Source organism: Platichthys flesus, chromosome 2 (genome assembly GCF_949316205.1).
Source record: "Platichthys flesus chromosome 2, fPlaFle2.1, whole genome shotgun sequence".
NCBI lineage: Eukaryota > Metazoa > Chordata > Actinopteri > Pleuronectiformes > Pleuronectidae > Platichthys > Platichthys flesus.
In genome coordinates, this window is record NC_084946.1 from 24,383,089 (window position 1) to 24,401,046 (window position 17,958).

The 17,958-nt window shown below is 41.2% G+C and overlaps 2 protein-coding genes and 1 long non-coding RNA gene across 5 annotated transcripts; 2 read left to right on the forward strand and 1 right to left on the reverse strand.

Annotated features, from left to right (window-relative positions):
• Positions 1-789: 789 nt before the first annotated feature.
• phtf1 (putative homeodomain transcription factor 1) lies at positions 790-8,232 on the forward strand. The gene is made up of 17 exons (XM_062407295.1): positions 790-1,101; positions 1,219-1,376; positions 2,177-2,233; positions 2,315-2,384; positions 2,572-2,730; positions 3,228-3,408; positions 3,588-3,708; positions 4,389-4,568; positions 4,682-4,927; positions 5,215-5,343; positions 5,455-5,724; positions 6,126-6,257; positions 6,364-6,450; positions 6,555-6,710; positions 6,868-6,963; positions 7,272-7,397; positions 7,543-8,232. The coding sequence occupies exons 2-17, from the start codon at positions 1,347-1,349 to the stop codon at positions 7,561-7,563; spliced, it is 2,061 nt and encodes a 686-aa protein (XP_062263279.1). The 5' UTR covers positions 790-1,101; positions 1,219-1,346; the 3' UTR covers positions 7,564-8,232.
• Positions 8,233-8,552: 320 nt separating this feature from the next.
• LOC133970510 (uncharacterized) lies at positions 8,553-9,520 on the reverse strand. The gene is made up of 2 exons (XR_009924314.1): positions 9,410-9,520; positions 8,553-9,323 (listed from the first exon to the last, which is right to left on the reverse strand). It is a non-coding gene; the product is annotated as an uncharacterized LOC133970510 (long non-coding RNA).
• pfkfb2b (6-phosphofructo-2-kinase/fructose-2,6-biphosphatase 2b) lies at positions 8,734-16,051 on the forward strand. Of its 3 annotated transcripts, none has more exons than XM_062407324.1 (15): positions 8,734-8,909; positions 9,081-9,173; positions 9,859-9,984; positions 10,596-10,692; positions 11,652-11,718; positions 11,870-11,944; positions 12,208-12,264; positions 12,373-12,497; positions 12,678-12,885; positions 13,067-13,213; positions 13,747-13,851; positions 13,941-14,070; positions 14,153-14,215; positions 14,311-14,375; positions 16,010-16,051. In XM_062407324.1, the coding sequence occupies exons 2-15, from the start codon at positions 9,104-9,106 to the stop codon at positions 16,034-16,036; spliced, it is 1,362 nt and encodes a 453-aa protein (XP_062263308.1). In that variant the 5' UTR covers positions 8,734-8,909; positions 9,081-9,103; the 3' UTR covers positions 16,037-16,051. The 3 variants fall into 3 exon arrangements, with proteins under 3 accessions (XP_062263308.1, XP_062263299.1, XP_062263292.1); XM_062407315.1 differs by lacking the exon at positions 16,010-16,051 and adding an exon at positions 14,657-14,831; XM_062407308.1 differs by lacking the exon at positions 16,010-16,051 and having other exon boundaries at positions 14,311-14,831.
• The last annotated feature ends 1,907 nt before the right edge of the window (positions 16,052-17,958 follow it).

The window sequence follows — 17,958 nt, forward strand, 5'->3', positions numbered from 1 at the left end:
TAAATCTTATTATGGTTGGTGTTGCAATGGGGGCATATTTTTTCTACATTTTCCAGCATTTTATAAATCACAATATTATTTGGCAGCTTGATCATCAGATTCAAGATAAGTATTTAATATTGTATAATATTCATAAGGGATGTTTTCATCATAAGAAAAAAGTTCTTTCCGAGGGAAGAAAGGGGTTGAAATTAATCCATGAAACCTTGAAGATGATCACAAATGTTGGAACAAGACAGCACTGAGCCCATTAAATAGAATAGAATAAAATAAAATGTAGTTAAATAAAATATTAATATTGGATAAAATGAGACTACAAAGAAAATATGCTGTATTACGGTGGGTGGAATTTGACTTAATAATGTATCAAGTGCAATGAAATTATAAAACAAAAAAAGAATATAACATGTAAATTATAAGAAAGAAAAGCATTTCAAAAGCAATACAGTTATATGGGATAAAATTTGATTCAAATCTAATATTAAATCTACTAATAAAGACAAAATAATAATTAGTTGCAGTCCATTGTTTTCATGTTTTTCTCTTGCTGCGCTCTGATTGTAGAATAAGTTTAATGAGTAATTTATGCTCTGGGATTAGCTTGTCAGGCGGCACCTTCCATCTGCTGTAATACATTTACATTATATAAATCAGTGATCGAATTAAAATATTAACTTTTGATTCAATCAAGCTTTTAAACATTAATTTTCTGATTATCTTACCCACACTAAACGATGAAGTCCCGCCTGACAGACAAAAACCAGGGACGAAACAAACCCAGGCGCAACAAAACAAACCCCGGAAATGAAAGGCGGAAAACGAGCTTCAACAAACACTGGAGTTCAGCGAAGTGAAGTAAATGAGGAACAAACGTGTCTGCGAAGAACAACACGCGCCGGAAAGGAAAACACGTTTTTAAATGTAGCCTCGAAGCTGCGAGAGTTTTAATGTCGCCGGGCCGCGGGGGTTCGGGGGAAGCACACAGGTTAGCAGTTAGCCGTTAGCTCAGCATGCTAACAGCTGGAGCTCAATCTGAAGTCTTTACAGTTTGCGATGCTTCCAGTTTCCTCTGGTTTGTGCTGAGGGTTGTTTCTGCTGCAGGTGAGTGGTTGTGTAGCTGCTGCTGTTTGCTAACTGTGTTGTTTACCTCCACGTTTGTTTACAGACGCTACACACCTCAATGTGAACTGTTGTTCTCTCTGTGTGTGTATGTGTCAGGATCCGTGTGGAGGAGTCGCTGCAGAGTTTAATGCCCGGTCCTGGATCGAAGCCCGGTTCCTCCGCTGCCTCCGCCCGAGAGATCCGAGTGACATGACCTGACTCTGGGTTCACTGCTCCGCACCAGAATGGCCAGAATCGCCTGGTACCAAGAGAAGGTAACGTGAACGCAGCACGTGTACATCTACACAACAATCTCAATACCAGATATAAAGTATTAAATATAAATAATCTAATGTCACGTTATCATTGCAATGATAGTCTTATTTTGACATCAGTTATGTTATCCAACTGAAATGTTCTAGATGCTTTGGAGGGTTATAAAGAATAGAATAGAATAAAATGAGTTTAATTAAGAATGTGGCAAACGTGAATATATATCACATTTGATAAACATTGTTTTTAGTGTAGTACACATTCTTATAAAGTGTTTGTATGTGTTTATCACATATTTGCTTGTAGTGTTTATATTACGTGAGTTTGTATATATCTATATATTATATTTGTATATGATTCTGATTCTGACGTAATGGTTTTGTATGATTATCAAAAAGAATGTGTTGATCTTTATTTGCACATTATCTCTCCGCAATGTCTTTGAATGAATCGTGTTTATATCAAGTGTTTGCATATATTTTAACATGAGGTTTATATAAAATGTCAGTCTGAAGCTTCACATTTTAAAAACAAATGATTTTATAAACATTATATGAAAACAAAATATATCTTCATGAGCTACATTTGTTTAAATCCTTCTTCCACTCACATAGATTCACACACACACACACACACACACAAACACACACACACACACACACACACACACACACACACACACACACACACACACACACACACACACACACACAGTACATCCATGCTTGTGTAGTGGGGTAAATGACAAATGACAAAATGTATTATATATTTAATCATAGAATTTATTTTGTTGTTGTTACAGATCGGTGCCTACGATCAACAAGTCTGGGAGAAATCTCTTGAGAAGGCAGATCTAAATGTGAGGCTCCTGCAAATCAAATTAATAGATGGATTTATTTATATGTGAATTACCACTAAATTGAAGTGTCCTTTCATTTAGGGTTTAGACCGCAAACCAAAAAAGACCTGTTACATCAAACAAGACCTCATTGATGTTGATTTAGTAAGAGGTAAGAATAAATAATGAGATGTTTGTTGTTATTGTTGTTACTTAACCTGCAAGGCTCTGCTCACCCATGTAGTTGTATGTTCCTCTAGCTTGAACTCTTTACCAAATACGGAGAAGTAGGATTTAAATATACATTAGTTTGATTGTCTACTGTGTAGTTAGATACCAATATTTGTAATTACCCTCAGGATCCACATTCGGCAAAGCCAAACCCGAGAGTCCCTGGGCAGCATTGACTCGAAAGGGTCTGGTCCGAGTGCTGCTGTTCCCCTTCTTCTTCCAGTGGTGGATTCAGGTGACCTCCAGGTCCATCTCCTCATGTATCCTTGTCCTCTACTTCATGCAAGGTTAGAATCACTCTGATCAGTCACATTCATATTTGGGCTGTGATTTTATTGGAAAAGGGCTCGAAATCTGAAAGGCTCTGAATGTTAAACATTGACATTATGACAGGAACCAGGGCTCAAGTAACACACTACTCATTATTCTGTGGGTTTTTTTGTCTTGTAAAAATGAAAAATGTCAACCTGGCTCCAGAGGCGACAGATTTATTGGCTGGCTGAAGTTTTCTTATATGAAAACATCTATTTGACAGTGTCTCTTTTTTTTAAAGACTCTGGCATTTATATAATATTGAACCTGAACCTCTTGAAATCCACAGACTTTTTGATTTTTTACTTCTATTTTAAATCTATTACAGCTGAAAGTCAGTGTCTGCATTTGTTGCGCTCTCGGCCCTGTAAAACCTGCGCAGCAGGAAGATCTCATTAGTGAGCATTCTGTTATAATGTCTCCCTTAAGAGACCATTTTGTTTATTGTTTCCAAATGCTTTGCTCCCCTCAGTGGCAGCAGTGGTGCTGTACTTGGAGGTCCCCGGGGCGAGTGCCAGCGAGGTGTTTGGACCCATTTGTCTGATGCTGCTGCTGGGCACTGTGCATTGCCAGATTGTGTCGACTGAGTCCAGCCGGTGGCCCTCGGGCAGTCCGGCTGCCAGCAGCACAACCAGCCCTGCGCGCAGAAGGAGGTGATTTTTCTCATTGTTAGGCAGTGCACACTCTCACCTCTCAGCCTAAACCCACACATTATGCAGACAGATAGAGTCTACCGTGCTGTGGCATGCTCTCACTCCTGTGGTTGTATACTGTATCTGCTCCATTCACCAACTCCTGTTTTTCACTGTTATTTTTGTTCTGTCTCCATTAGGCCGAAGAAAAGCAGAGGGGTGAAAAAATCCGAAGAAAAGAACAACAGAGCGGACACACCACAGCCGGGGTCCTGGCCCTTTGAAGAGAGCCAACGTCTATACGGGAATGAGGAGAGGAGGGTACTGTCTTTAACTGAACTGAGCTAATGTTTCATTTGTAGAAAGTTTATTCTTCCAGTCTCAACATTGGCATATTAATGAAACATGTCATTGATGATACAAATGAACACCTGAATGATCAATGCAGTTAATGACTCCTCAGCCGCGACTAGAGCTTCTGATCAATATTAGAACCCTCGTTAATGTCGTATTTACTCCTGGGTAATATCATTCATGTTCATTAGATCGTTGGATGGGCTTGTTATGTTGTTTATCTCTGTAAAGGATGGTTTTCAGAGTAACTCCAGTTTGAAAAAGTAAAAATAATATCATGCCTACTGATGCATTCGAAGAAAAACTAGCACCAGCCGATAAAATGAGAAAAAGACGAAACATGAGCTGAAAAAACTAGAACCATCAAATATCTGATATTATATATATAAATGAGAAGTATTAGTCGCTGTAAAGAGGAGCCAATGTCGTGTATTTGTAAAAGGATTTACTGAAATTAAAGTTTTAAACATTTAAAAGAAGTTCTGATGTACGAACTTTCATTATTAACCATTGTAAAATGTGTTTCTACTTCTGGAATGATGCCTAATTTATATTCAAAGTGATTAGTAAATGCATAAAAAATGAAACAAAAAAAAATAATTTGTATTGGTAAGATTCTGTGTTTGTGTCTTCATGTTCTCTTGCAGAATGTAAGAAGGTCCGGATTTGGTGCATCTGATGAGTTCTCCAGTGAGGAGGAGGAGGAGGAGGGGATACAACCTGTTGAACAGATTCATGCTCCTGCTCATCCAGAGAGACCCCCTGCTGCATCTGCACTCGTGTCTTCTGTTAGAAAGAGAAAGCTAAAGTCCAACCCCAAAACTCAGGTAAACGTATCACTTCACTCTCTGTCAATGAAAGTCCAGGGACATTTAATGTTCAATGTACAACAACAATTAAATGTATTGTTTCTAATATGCACTGTTTGATTTGAGAGCAGGAAGGGACTGGAGCCTCCGTATTGGCGAAGCCTCGAGAGGTGGAGCGTCTCAGGCCGAGCGCTGGCTCTCGTCCGGCCTCCGATACCGACGACACATTGTGGGAGGAGCTTCTCCAAGACCCTGACTCTGCCAGCACAGGTAGCAGTGACAGTGAGGGGAACGGGAGGTACAACGCCGGCCTGACACTGCCACAAACCACGGCTCTGAGCAGTGACGATGAGAGCCTGCAGCAGGGGATCACCGGAGTAAGTCAATATCTGTCAAATGATTAATCAAGTCATAGTTTTTACTGAACATAAGATGTTGGTGATGAAAAATTTAGAAAAGACAAACATATAATAACAAGTCACAGAAAAAGTTCTGTCAATTGACTGAATGATAAATCAAAAGTTTGTAGCAGCTCAATTAAGCTCAAGTAAAACTCACCTTGTACATACACACTACATACAATACATTGAGTATATTCATTAATGGTTTTGCAGACTAGAAACCACCTGTTAACGGGATGTTATCTGTTGTGCTCCTGTTTTAGAGCCAGCTCTCCTGGCTTCAGGCCTGTCATCCATCCAAGGACCGTGTCAGTGCCATAATATGGGAGCAGGGAGAGTGTAAGAAAGCCGACATGTCTGTGCTGGAGATCAGTGGGATCATCCTCACACGGGTAAATATGCTCCTATTTGTGCTGATTTAGACCAACAGTCTTGTCTGTCTGAGTTGCTACAGCTTTTTATCAGTAAACAACATGTCTCCTGCTTCTCTCTCTTGGAAACAGGTGAAGTTAGTGGAGCAGGGCATGGGTTACCTGGTCTTCGGTGGCCTCATGACCACCACACTGGCACTGCTTCCACTCGCCTTCCACTTGGCTCAGCAACTGGACATGTCGAGCCTTGGCTCCCTGGCTCTGACAGAACTGGCACAAAAGGTGGTCGGGCAGCATGGTATCAAGGCCTACGCCTTTTTCTTCATCACAACAGTGCAAAGAGTCTGCCTCACCGGACTGTTCTTCTTCATGATGTGTGTGGCGGAGAGAACGTACAAACAGGTGAGTGGTCACTGTTTGGTCTGAAGAAATCTACTGTGCTTTATTTCCAGCTCTGTCCATCCTATGTGGCTTCTGTAATAAATCTGTAACAATAGTAATCTATGTAAGAATATATGAATGCACTAAAAGCCTTTACATAAAGAGAAGCGCTAAAGCCTCAGGATTTTGAAGCTTAATCCCTGATCATTGGTATTGTCACGGTTTATTTAACCTTTTTAAATTATTGCACTTAATCCTGATTGTGTTTTACACATTGATCCATCTTTTTATACACCCATGCCTCCCTCTAGTGGCATTTAGCAGGTAGTGTCTACAGACAGCACGATTGCCTACTTTTTGCAGGACTGGGAAATTCTCTTCTCTTTCTCAGTATCTCTTACTGTTTGTCCACATTTCAACAGAGACTTGTATTTGCCAAATACTTCAGCCACATCACTTCAGGTCGCAAGGCCAAGAAATCAGAGATCCCTCACTTCCGGCTGAAGAAAGTCCAGAACATAAAGATGTGGTTGTCTCTTCGCTCTTTTCTCAGGGTTTGTAGTCTCCTTTTCTTTTATGACTCCGTTGTTTTACCACTAGAGGGCACTGACACACCTTTGTTTTCTAATGGTTCATCGTTAAGTTTCTTATTCTTTGCAGAGACGAGGGCCACAGCGCTCCGTTGATGTTATCGTCTCCACCATCTTCCTTTTGGCCCTTTCAATTTCATTCATCATTTGTGCCCAGGTCAGTAGATGTCCATTTACACTTTTAATAATGCACTGCAAACCTCTACCAAAGTGATGCGAACTGCAAATATCAACTATGCTGCTGCTTCTGTTCTTGCTCAGCTCCTGCGAAGCCACAAAACTTTCCTGGAGTCTCAGACAAACTGGGAGCTGATGGTGTGGGGCTCCTCCCTCATCCTCTTTCTGCTGCGGCTGGCCACACTGGGCTCAGAGACCAACTGCAAATACAGCAACTCGTCGGTGCTGCTCACTGAGCAGGTAAAGAGCCGAGGCTGCAGAGCGTGCAGAGTTAAAGGTTATATCGGTTCTAGGAGTGACACTCTGATGAGTCAGCCGATTCATTATTAATATCAAAGTGTGGGTCAGTGCCGGGTTAAATAAATCACCAGGTCGAACAGTCTCCTCTTGGTTTCAGATCAACTTGTATCTCAAGATGGAGAAAAAGCCCAATAAGAAAGAAGAACTCGGGATCGTGAACAATGTTTTGAAACTGGCTACAAAGCTGATGAAGGTGAGCATGAGTTTGTCTGTTTTGTTTTTCAGCATTGATTTACTGTTGAATATTAAATTGGTTTTCCTTGACAACTAAGTAGTTTCCCATGAAGAACAAAATCCCTTTTGAATGTTTTTCTTTTATGTGTTAGAAAATGAGACAAAATGAAAAATGTGATACAACTCTTACAAACATTAAAGACTGTTCAAAAAGTAAGAATCATTTTGGCCAGACAGAAAATAGTTAGTTCTCAGTTTGAGACCCACTGGGAGAACCTATGGAGCTTTTTTACTTATCTATATGTGATCGCTGCTTCCCTTCATCAGGAGCTGGATACTCCATTCAGACTTCTAGGTCTGACAGTGAACCCTCTGATCTATAACATCACCCGAGTGGTCATCCTGTCCGCTGTGTCCGCTGTGGTCAGCGACCTGCTCGGCTTCAACATCAGAGTGAGTGGACCCCTTCCTCTAGATGTTAAAACAGCAGCTCCTGGGTGTCTGTTTAACTGCTTAATGTTTTTATGACACTTGAAATACACTTGTTTATGAATTTCTGTTGGTCATTCCCTAACGAATGTGTCTGTCTCATTTTCAGCTGTGGAAAATCAAGCCTTAATGTGAAAGCGGCAAAACCACTAAGAGTCGGACACTGGCGACCAGAGATCTTTGTATCAGCTACAGAAAGCGTGCAAACCTACTGACAGTATATTCATCGTCTGTGCCTTCCGACTCCGACGTCTGTCTGCGTCTCGTCAGTTCCACAGCCTGAGACGCTCTGACAATCGCTCTCACGTCGTGGCTGGTTCCTCACCTGGTGTTTCCCTCGGCCAATCCACTAACCCACTGCCTAACCTTTGACCCTTGAATGTTCCTGAGTCGAGGCTCTGACGTCATTTCCGGCTTCTGTTGCATCAAATTTTTCCAAGTATGTTTTGTACAGATGTGTGAGATGTAAATAATTAAATACAGATAATGGATAGTTTATTAATCCGTATAATAATATAATTAACTATAAAACAAGCTGGGGCTTTCTAGACTTTCTTTGGTGTCAGTTTTGATTTTAACCTTTTGTACTTGTACTTAACAAGGAAATATTGTGACTGTAAGTAGGGTTTATTTATTCGGGGGTTTCTGCTTAAGCACTTACACTTGTACTGGTACCTGTTAGTCATGACTCTGTGACCACTATCTGCCTTTTGTATCGAGGACCATTGTTGAACAAAATAACTATGCAAAGAGGGTTAAGGAATTCTTTGATAGAAGTGAATAAAATGTTTTTCATCGATGGAGGCTGGCGTCAGGTTTTCATTGCTGGTGCTCCTTCCAGAGCCGTGGCAGCATGGTGGGCAAAGCAGGCAGCTATACTCGGGGCCCTTAGCTGAGAGGGGGGCCCCCAGGATTGCCTGATAAAGTCAGTCCACAATGCAGATTATGTGAAGCACTCTCTTAAATGATATGTACAGATAACACATGACACCATGGAACAAACAATATAAAAAACTTCTGAGATGGGGTTGAAGACTAGAACGTCTAAATCTGAGCATATCAAAAAATCTAACTTTAATTATATTGATCAATTAACAAAAGACAGACGTTGAAAAAAGCTAATATTTAAAATTATTATTGAAAGTGCTTGAAGATAAAGTATGTTGGGATTTGTTGCTGTGCTCACAAAATATTAACAGAATTTTAATTATTAAACGTGATCTATGCCATTGACGCATCCTGCTCCGGATCTATTACGAACATTACGGCCGCGCAGGGACATGTGACGCACGGAGACACACCTCCAGCTCCAGCTGACGGAGCCGCCGGGACTGAGGACCAAGGACAGGCCGACCGGAGAGGCTCCTCAGCCCGCTGCGGTGCGCGCAAACTCCCGGTGCGGCAGACCCACGGATCCCCCTCGTGTCCAGATGTGTCTCCGTCCAGCTGTGCTCGTCACATTCACCCAGCGATCAGGTAAAAGCTACATAAATCATTATAAACACTGAATGAGCTGCTGATAGAAGACATGTCTCAGCGTCTCCGTGTGTGTCTGCGTCGGATGATGTGGCAGAGTCGGTCCGTGTTGCCAGGTTTACACAAAGTCAGAAACACCACACGTTCGATTCCCTTGTGTTCCCTCTACAGGAGCTGCCCACTGAGACAACATCATGTCCAGCTCTCAGAGGGACAACGGCTGCGCAGAAGCCAAGAAATCCGACCTGCGGGAGAAGAAGTGCTGTAAGTGAACTGCTCCATTAGATTCTGCTGCATGACCGCTTCGTGGTCCACAGGTGCACTTGTAATTCTAGAACGTGTGTTGTCCCCTTTGGACTCAATTCACTCATTGTCTCTCAAGCTCCTCCATTTATAGACGCCAGCCTTTGACCTCTGCAGGATAGAAAAATAATCTAGATTATAAGAGTGATGTAAAAAAAACAATCCTCCTGCTGCTGCCCCTTAATAAGGAAAATGACCTTTTTCTCTCCCAGGTAGTTTTTTCTTCCTCTAATTTCTCCACATGCTGCTATTTTTAAATCCCATTCCACAAATGGTGTTTGTGTCCAGAGAGACTGGACTCCAGCACTCACACACGACCTAGTAAGTTGTTGGGAGGTGGGATAGAGGAATGGAGGGATTTGCTTTATCTATCCCAAACTGGGGAATTCCTGTTTTTCAGCAGCAACGTATCAAAACAATCAAGATATAAAACTGTACTAAAACAAAACCATACAAAATAAAGTATGAAAATATAAAGTATATATGTAGCAAGAGAGGATCCAGCTTGGTCAACACAACCTAATTTAAAAAAAAAAAATGGAAATCTTCTTCTGCAAAGGATGTCAATTTGCCGTTTTACTTCTCATTTTAAAGCTTTTTCGTGACCATAATATGATATAATATAATATATCTGTCCCCTGTGCAGCTTGGGCCTCCTACATGACAAACTCCCCGACTGTGATCGTCATGATCGGCCTGCCGGCGAGAGGGAAGACGTACATGTCAAAGAAACTCACTCGGTACCTCAACTGGATCGGAGTCCCAACCAAAGGTCCAACAGCACTCCAGACAAAAGCTTCTTTTTACTTCTCTTTAACTCTCTGTTTTAAAGTCCCCTGTTCATATTTCAAGTCAGAGAGGATTTGACCTTCCTGTTTTCAGGTGCAGTACATGGATTCCATGCTCAACTTTTCAGGACAGTGTGTTGTAGTTAAATCACTTTACTTAAATAGCTACACATTTTTAAAAATGGTGGCTGAAATCAAATGCTGGAGTAATCAACCAATCAATGATTTGCTGCAAGAAACTAAAAGTGCGGGTAATTTTGTCAAGTATTACAGTGGATTACTTTTTGTAGGTAAAAAGATTTACCCAGAACTTTATTCAGACTCGGGTCCCTGAGATGGAAACGTTCTAGATTCCCACTTGGTGGAGGGGCGGGACGGGGCCCCAGAAGGAACTCGAGGGGAAGATTCAGGATTAGTTTTTATACTTAACTCTGCAAAATAGGGCAAATGGCAAACTGTTTAAAACTGTTAGATGATAAGTGTGATAAAAAATAGATATGTACTGTATATCAGAGAGTTTAGCCTCAGTGGAGTTGTAATAGTTCAAATGAACTCGGCAGTGACTTGAGTGTGAATGTCGTCTGTTCCTTGGCAGTGTTTAACCTTGGCGTGTACCGCAGGGAGGCCGTCAGAGCGTACAAGTCCTACGACTTCTTCCGCCACGACAACGAGGCAGCCATGAAAATAAGGAAGTAAGTTCCCCTTCCACCGGTGTGTTCATCACGTGCTCTCGTCCGGCCTACGACATTAACGTAGCATGTGTGTCACAGTGAGAGAAGCTGGAGCATCTCCAGTCTGGATTATCACATTTCTCTCAGCCAACATGAGTCTGTTTGGCTCTCTGCAGCCTCCACTGCTGCATCAGTGACTAAGGCAGGCAGTCGATATCGAGTCGGCGTCAGCACAGTGTTCATGTTATTAGACTGTACGCAGATAAATACTAAAATCACTGCTTATTTCCACAAAGCACAGCTGCCTCCCCCCCCCCCCTCACGGCCGTGTCTGGTGGAAATGGGGTTTGTCTCGTGAAAACGTGACAGGCTCCTGACAGCATCCCACTGCTGAATCGTGACCTAGATATCAAACAGGCTGCTGCTGTCACTCTGAAGCTGACACCGTCCCCCCCCCCCCCCCCCCCCCCCCCCCCCGGGTGTCGCACAGACATTAAACCTGAATCAAACTGTTGCTGTAAAAGGAGAACGACTTTGTCCTTGTTTTTTTAATCTTCGGGGTCTCAGGCACGTGGGTTAAAGGAATAGGATTTAATTAAAAATGGTTACTGGCTGAAAGAGAGATGAAAAGATTGATAATCTTGTGTCTGCAGAATATGAAGCCACAGATAGCTGCTGGTTACTTTAGTGTAGATAGAGGTGGGAGATGTCAGCCTGGTTTTGACCATAGATCTAAAGATACTTGACATGAAGCCAAATTATCTTGATCGCCACCTGGTGGCTGGCTGCAGTATTGGTCACTGATATATGTGCATGTGCTCATTTTGTCTTTTTTTTAATTTTCTTATCTTGCTTTAACAATTTGTCACGATGTTTTGTATATCTTAAATTCTAGTTTTCTCTCTCTCTCTCTCTCTCTCTCTCTCCCTCTCTTTCTCTCACTCTCTCTCCCTCCCTCCCTCTCCCTCCCTCCCTCGCAGACAGTGTGCTCTGGTAGCTCTGCAGGATGTGGGGGCTTACCTGACGGAGGAGGGAGGTCAGATCGCGGTGAGGACTCATCTGTCCATCTGTCTCTGTCTGGGTCTCTGTCGGCTCATTTCCTAAAGCTCTGAAATGTCCATGACAGCAACACATCTGACATCACGACAGATTTAATCCTGAAGGACGTCAAAGTTATACACATTTTCCTGTTTTTCAGGTTTTTGATGCGACAAACACAACAAGAGAACGTAGAGACCTCATCCAAGGCTTTGTGAAGGAGAATGGATTCAAGGTAACATTGGAAGTGTTTTTTATTATATTCTGCTGTTATATTTTCTTTGGAAATTGGACTTAATTGTAATTCACATTCAAACATTCAGTTTATTTAGCGTTGAACGTGAAATGATGAATGTGAGACTTTTAAATGTTAACAAGAACACAAATGTTAACAAGAACACTTTAAATTAGACACCTCCAGTGTCTAATTTAAAAACTGGATGATCTTGTGTTGATTGCATGTTAGTCGTACCGTGACCTCTGACCTCTCTCCAACAGGTGTTCTTCGTGGAGTCGGTGTGTGACGACCCTGAGGTGATAGCTGCCAATATTCTGGTACGTCACTCAAACCCATAATCTATAAATATTCCCGGTGTCTGCTTAGTTATGTAAGAACCATGCTGCTTGCTCACATGGTCTGACTGTGCTGCATACCGGCGACAGGAGGTGAAGGTGTCCAGTCCTGACTACCCTGAGAGACACAGAGAGAGAGTAATGGACGACTTCCTCAAACGCATCGAGTGCTACAAGGTCACTTATCAACCGTTAGATCCTGACAACTACGACAAGTAAGAGCTGATCACATCTGCCTCTCTTTATCTCAATAGGTCATTACATTTAATATCTGGATCATTGGATCGCTCCTGTAATCCTAAAAGGTTTTATAGCAGTTTGCAAGAAGTAAACACTAGATGGCGCCAGTAAACAGATTAAAAGTTCAGCCCCCCATGATCCATCACCACATGCAGGGACCTGTCGTTTATCAAGGTGATAAACGTGGGCCGGCGTTTCCTGGTGAACCGGGTGCAGGACTACATCCAGAGCAAGATCGTGTATTACCTCATGAACATCCACGTGCACTCTCACTCCATCTACCTGTGCCGCCACGGAGAGAGCAACCACAATGTGGAGGGCCGCATCGGGGGGGACTCCGAGCTTTCTCCTCGAGGGAAACAGGTACGACTACCCAGAAAGAACCAATCACAAGGCTCATTAGTTCCCTGGGCTGAGATTTACTTTAATTCTCTCCATTGACTTTTTCCCAAGCATTAATCTAATAAAACAGACAGTAACCCTTAGAAAAGAATTGATGATATCTAGATGACGATTGTCGATTTGTGTTTCTCTGGTTTCCCAGTTCGCCCACGCCCTGAGAGGCTTCATCGAGGAGCACCAACTGTTGGATTTGAAGGTTTGGACGAGTCAACTGAGGAGAACCATCCAGACGGCGGAGGAGCTCGGGGTTCCTTATGAACAGTGGAAGATTCTCAACGAGATCGATGCTGTCAGTACCCCGACATCCAACCTCCCACATTTTGAAATGATAGGAATCACTGCACTTTCACATAGATCTGGTTAAGATAGAGAAAAATCCAATTTGGGCCCCTGCCTGCATATTCGATTCTATCTTTCATCACATGATGATGTTGACACATATAGTTTAGTGGGGGGAAAGAGCTGCTTCATGATAGTGAGGAAAACAGAAGAAATTAGGAAGATGTGTCGATGTAGCTTGGAGCCGCAAAAACCGTTTTCACAATCATTTCGTCCCTTTTCTTTCTTTTCAAGGATCAGACAAAAAACCCTCAAGAAAACAAAATTTTGAAAATCAGTTCAATTTTCTTGTGTGTTTTTTTTAAATCATCTTTATGTATTAAAATCTTCTGCTACTGTCTTTAAACAATCCCTATGTATAATATGTGGAATTGAAATACTTACTTCTTTGTATTATGTGCAGTGAAAGTGCTTCAGCTTACTTTACTTTGGTCTTTGATATCAGAATGAATATACTTTTCTTTTTTTAATATCCCTCCTCAGGGTGTGTGTGAGGAGATGAGCTATGAGACGATCGAGAACACTTTCCCAGAGGAGTTTGCTTTGAGAGACCAGGACAAGTATCACTATCGCTACCAGGGAGGAGAGGTAACCTGGCCCACTCCTTCCATCCCCTCATGTTCACAGATGTTAGTCAGGTTGATGTTTTGTTTAACTCATCTTCTCTGGCTGTGTAGTCCTACCAGGATCTCGTTCAGCGACTGGAGCCGGTCATCATGGAGCTGGAGAGACAGGGCAACGTGCTGGTCGTCTGCCACCAGGCCGTGATGAGATGTTTGTTGGCGTACTTCCTGGATAAAAGTGCAGGTAGAAGAATGATCACAAAATACACACAGGACACACAGGACACACAGATATTGACTTTGTGCTTTTTTGAATCATCCTCCAGAAGATCTGCCGTACATGAAGTGTCCGCTCCACACTGTGCTCAAACTCACACCTGTGGCATATGGTAGGTCCTTCCCCACCAGGACACACAACTTCACTTTATCAATTTTACCCTATGACCCTTTGTTTTATTGACATTTTCTGTTTCCTATCTTGCAGGTTGCAAAGTGGAACTGTTTTATCTGCACGTGGAGGCAGTGAACACACATCGAGACCGGCCCCTTGTAAATTCCTCTCATCAAGCTGAAAAATCACATTTCTTACATAAATGTGATTTCACCATTGTTGATTTAAAGCCACAGACGTTGTCACATTTGTAAAGTATGTGTGTGTTGTTTACTCTCATAAAATAATTCACAATTTATCAGCAAACCACAACATTTAATCTAGACTCTATCGGGCTCCTGTCTGTTGTATCCACTAGTTTAATGCTTGTTTGTGATGCCTTTCTTCTTTAACTCCCTCTTTTTAATCCCTGTACCTTGAATCTTGAACCTGCCTGCAGCTCAGCTTATTAAATGAAATGTTTTATATGTTATGGACTGAAGCCCTGGCTGATCATGCTGCCCTGCTGGGCTGAAATAATCATTATTACCATAGCTGTGGTTATGGATGAATGAAAAGCTGTATTTTAGCTCCTTTGAAATATTTTAAAGGTTTGCACTGTTAAATGAAGAGAAGGTGTGTGAGGGTTGTGCTGTACTTCTTCTATCCTTAAAAGGAAAAATTTCAGGGTCATAATATGAATTTGTGTTTTGATTTGAAAAGGTTTACTTGCTCTAATCATCCGAAAACACATCACTTTCTTCAGACTGTCCTTTGCTGCAGCTCCTCTGCAGCTTCAGGAGCTTCAGGTGCTTCAGATACCTCAGATACTTCAGGTGCTTCAGGTGCTTGAGTAGCTTGAAGAGCTTCGGGTGCTTGAGGAGCTTCAGGAGCTGTGTTGTCTGTGGGGGAGAGGAGCTGCCTTCACTGAGGACTTTGGGCTTTTTAACTGCAGATTTTTTACATGCACAAACTAGAATGACACTCATTACCAGTCCCCTTAAATTCAATCAAGCTTCATCAGAAAACCAATAAAACACAGGAGAGGAAAGAAAACTGAAAATCCTGATACGTCTCCTTTGAATTGGCATCTGTTGTAGAACCTGTTAACACGAGTCAATGTGGAGAGGATGGTTTCTCTGCTCGGCTGTGAGCAGGAGTCCCCCGGTCAAGCGTCCCAGGCTCTACAGTGCGGGAAACCCGCCCTGGCTACCGCTTGCCCCCATGCCATCAGCTCTGATGCCAGAGGGACGGCAAAGCCAAATTAGTGAAAGAGTTAGAGATGTTTGTCTTGCATGACCTTTGCTTCACCACTGGTCTGTTTCCAGTGTGAATATGCAGAACAGCATGTCTCTTTGTGAGAAACACTCCCAATGAGTTGAGCCTCTGCTGAAATAAAATGTATTTAAAACATAATGTGGAGTAGAGGTGGTTTAAGAGTAGTAATCACTTCAGAGGCCTCTTCTATAAGACAATCATTTATAGCAGCATACATTTTTTTTACCTTAAATTTTCGATTTACACTCTTTTCTAGAGCGACAATTCTTTTTTACTGGAATACATTTGGAATACATTTGAGAGCATTTATCTGCAATTGGAAAATTAATATAAATATAAATCATAGATTTTAAACCCATAAAAAATTTGTTTTTTATTTACAAATGCATATTCATAAGTATATTTGTTGTGTATGTGTTGACCTTGGCTTGTGGGTAAACTGCTTCAGCAGCCCCTCTCTCTCTCTCTCTCTCTCTCTCTCTCTCTCTCTCTCCCTCTCCCTCCCTCCCTCCCTCCTTCTGAACCTGTCTTTCAGCCCCGAATAGGAAGCAGATGTCTGTGAGTATTTTTTTGTAAGACTTGGTTAAAAAGTGTAGCCAACGTTTCATTTTTATTCCCACAATTCAACCAATTGTTCAAGTCATGTTATCTCAATATACGTTATCATGGTGTTTCATGTTTTTTTTATGGTTTTCCAGCACTTTGGTTTCTTCAACCTTCCATGACCTTTGCACTCAGAGAGCTGCTGTCGATATGTTCAACAGCAACATTATCATTATCAAGAACAACTATCACACCCTGATTCTTTGGAAAATTTATAAATGGCTGGGACAGTTTGGGTTCGATCATGACTCAGAAGATGGATAGAAGTATTTTTGAACTACTGTTTTTGGAAATCGTGGTCAGAGGAGGATGAAGTCAAAGAGGAGTTTGTGTTTTAAAACCAGGCAACTTGGACACAGGGTCATTTTTGTTTCTTTATATCTGCAGTTTGTGTCTTTGTCTTTATTCTGCATGCTGAGGCTTTGACCTGGAGGCCTTATCATTAGTATCATTAACCATTCTGCATGTGCAGTACAAGAAATCTATCAACAAAACAACACAACACAGTGTTTTACACAACTGCCAACTATTCCTTAGAGTACTGTAAATAATACAGAGCCTTACTGATCATTACATACACTGAGTATCAGTTCCTCTATTCTTCTCAATAGAACCACATTATTATATAATAAACCAATTTCTAAATCTGCAAACAGATCATGTTATAAAGTAAATGCTGTAAAAACTTTTTATAATATAAATCCACTCATCCTATAGACATACATTTGCACTTTTGATTGCTATCTGAAGCCATCATGTGTTGTCTCATCTTATAGATTTGAGAGATTTTTCTGAAGGAAGATCAAAATGATGTATAAAGATTTATCCCTCTTGTTTTAGAAGCATCGTTAGAAAATACTTCACAGTACTTGACATATTGTCCCGGCAGTAGTTAACAGATTGAGCTGCTGTTCAATGTTTTTAATGTGTCTCAATCAGCTCTTAATGATACATATTCATTATGTGTTCTATGAAGGGATTTGTAGGTACTACTGCTATTTTGTTGAGATACTTTTGTTCATGTTAACAAACAAAGAATTTGCTTTATTTGCTTCTTGCAAACGTTTATTTTCTTCTTAACTTTTCCTCAACATCAGCCTTTTTATTTACTATTGCAGAGTTTCATTGGATGACTGTGTAATGTTTGATCATTGATAAGTTACTGCCCTGCTCCAATCAGCCTCCTTGTGCCTTTTTAGCAGACGATCAAAGTGAGTTTCAATGAGTCTTTTTTTTTCTCAAAGAAATATCAGAGTCAAATGAATCTTAGCATTCAACTGTGTTATTGATCCCTTTTGATTTTCATTGTATTATCCCTTGTTATATAAAAAACGTGGTCAATATAATTAAAGAAGTAAGCTTCTCTTGATTTTTCGCCAATTTGCTTTGTTTTACCTTGTCTATCAGCACAAGGCCCAAAGTGTCACGAAATGGAGAGGGGGAATGGAGAAGCTTAATGACTCAGCAGGTTGAATAGCAAAAAGGAAAAAGGTAAAGTAATTCATTAATTCACTCAGTTGCTTATTTCTCCTATCAATATTCATTTTTTTATATCACCCCCCCCCCTGGAGTACCTAGTAAGCATTTGTTTTTTATTAATCCCCAAAAAATTAAAATATTGAAATAAATAAGACAATCAAGCCTGATGTGACCACTGACACATAATCCTCAGTTAAACAGACACCACCACTGCTCAGTTTCTCTTCATAGATTTGATATTTCATCATCATTATCACTCTTTTGTTGCAACTACAAATGAAGGGAACACATTTTTTTATCAACAAAGGCACTGGAAAAGGAACACTGTGCTGAGCTTCTCGTTCACATTGACCAATCTATCATGACCAGAAAAACAAGAAAGTCTCAATGGGCATTATCAAA

Excerpts from the sequence above, each read along its gene's own strand:
- pfkfb2b (XM_062407308.1), top strand. The coding sequence starts at position 9,104 with ATGTCCAGCTCTCAGAGGGACAACGGCTGCGCAGAAGCCAAGAAATCC. Across the intron at positions 9,174-9,858 it reads CCTGCGGGAGAAGAAGTGCT|CTTGGGCCTCCTACATGACA; the intron begins GTAAGTGAACTG and ends TCCCCTGTGCAG. Across the intron at positions 13,852-13,940 it reads ATCGCTACCAGGGAGGAGAG|TCCTACCAGGATCTCGTTCA; the intron begins GTAACCTGGCCC and ends CTGGCTGTGTAG.
- phtf1 (XM_062407295.1), top strand. The coding sequence starts at position 1,347 with ATGGCCAGAATCGCCTGGTACCAAGAGAAG. Across the intron at positions 3,709-4,388 it reads ACGGGAATGAGGAGAGGAGG|AATGTAAGAAGGTCCGGATT; the intron begins GTACTGTCTTTA and ends GTTCTCTTGCAG. Across the intron at positions 4,569-4,681 it reads AGTCCAACCCCAAAACTCAG|GAAGGGACTGGAGCCTCCGT; the intron begins GTAAACGTATCA and ends ATTTGAGAGCAG.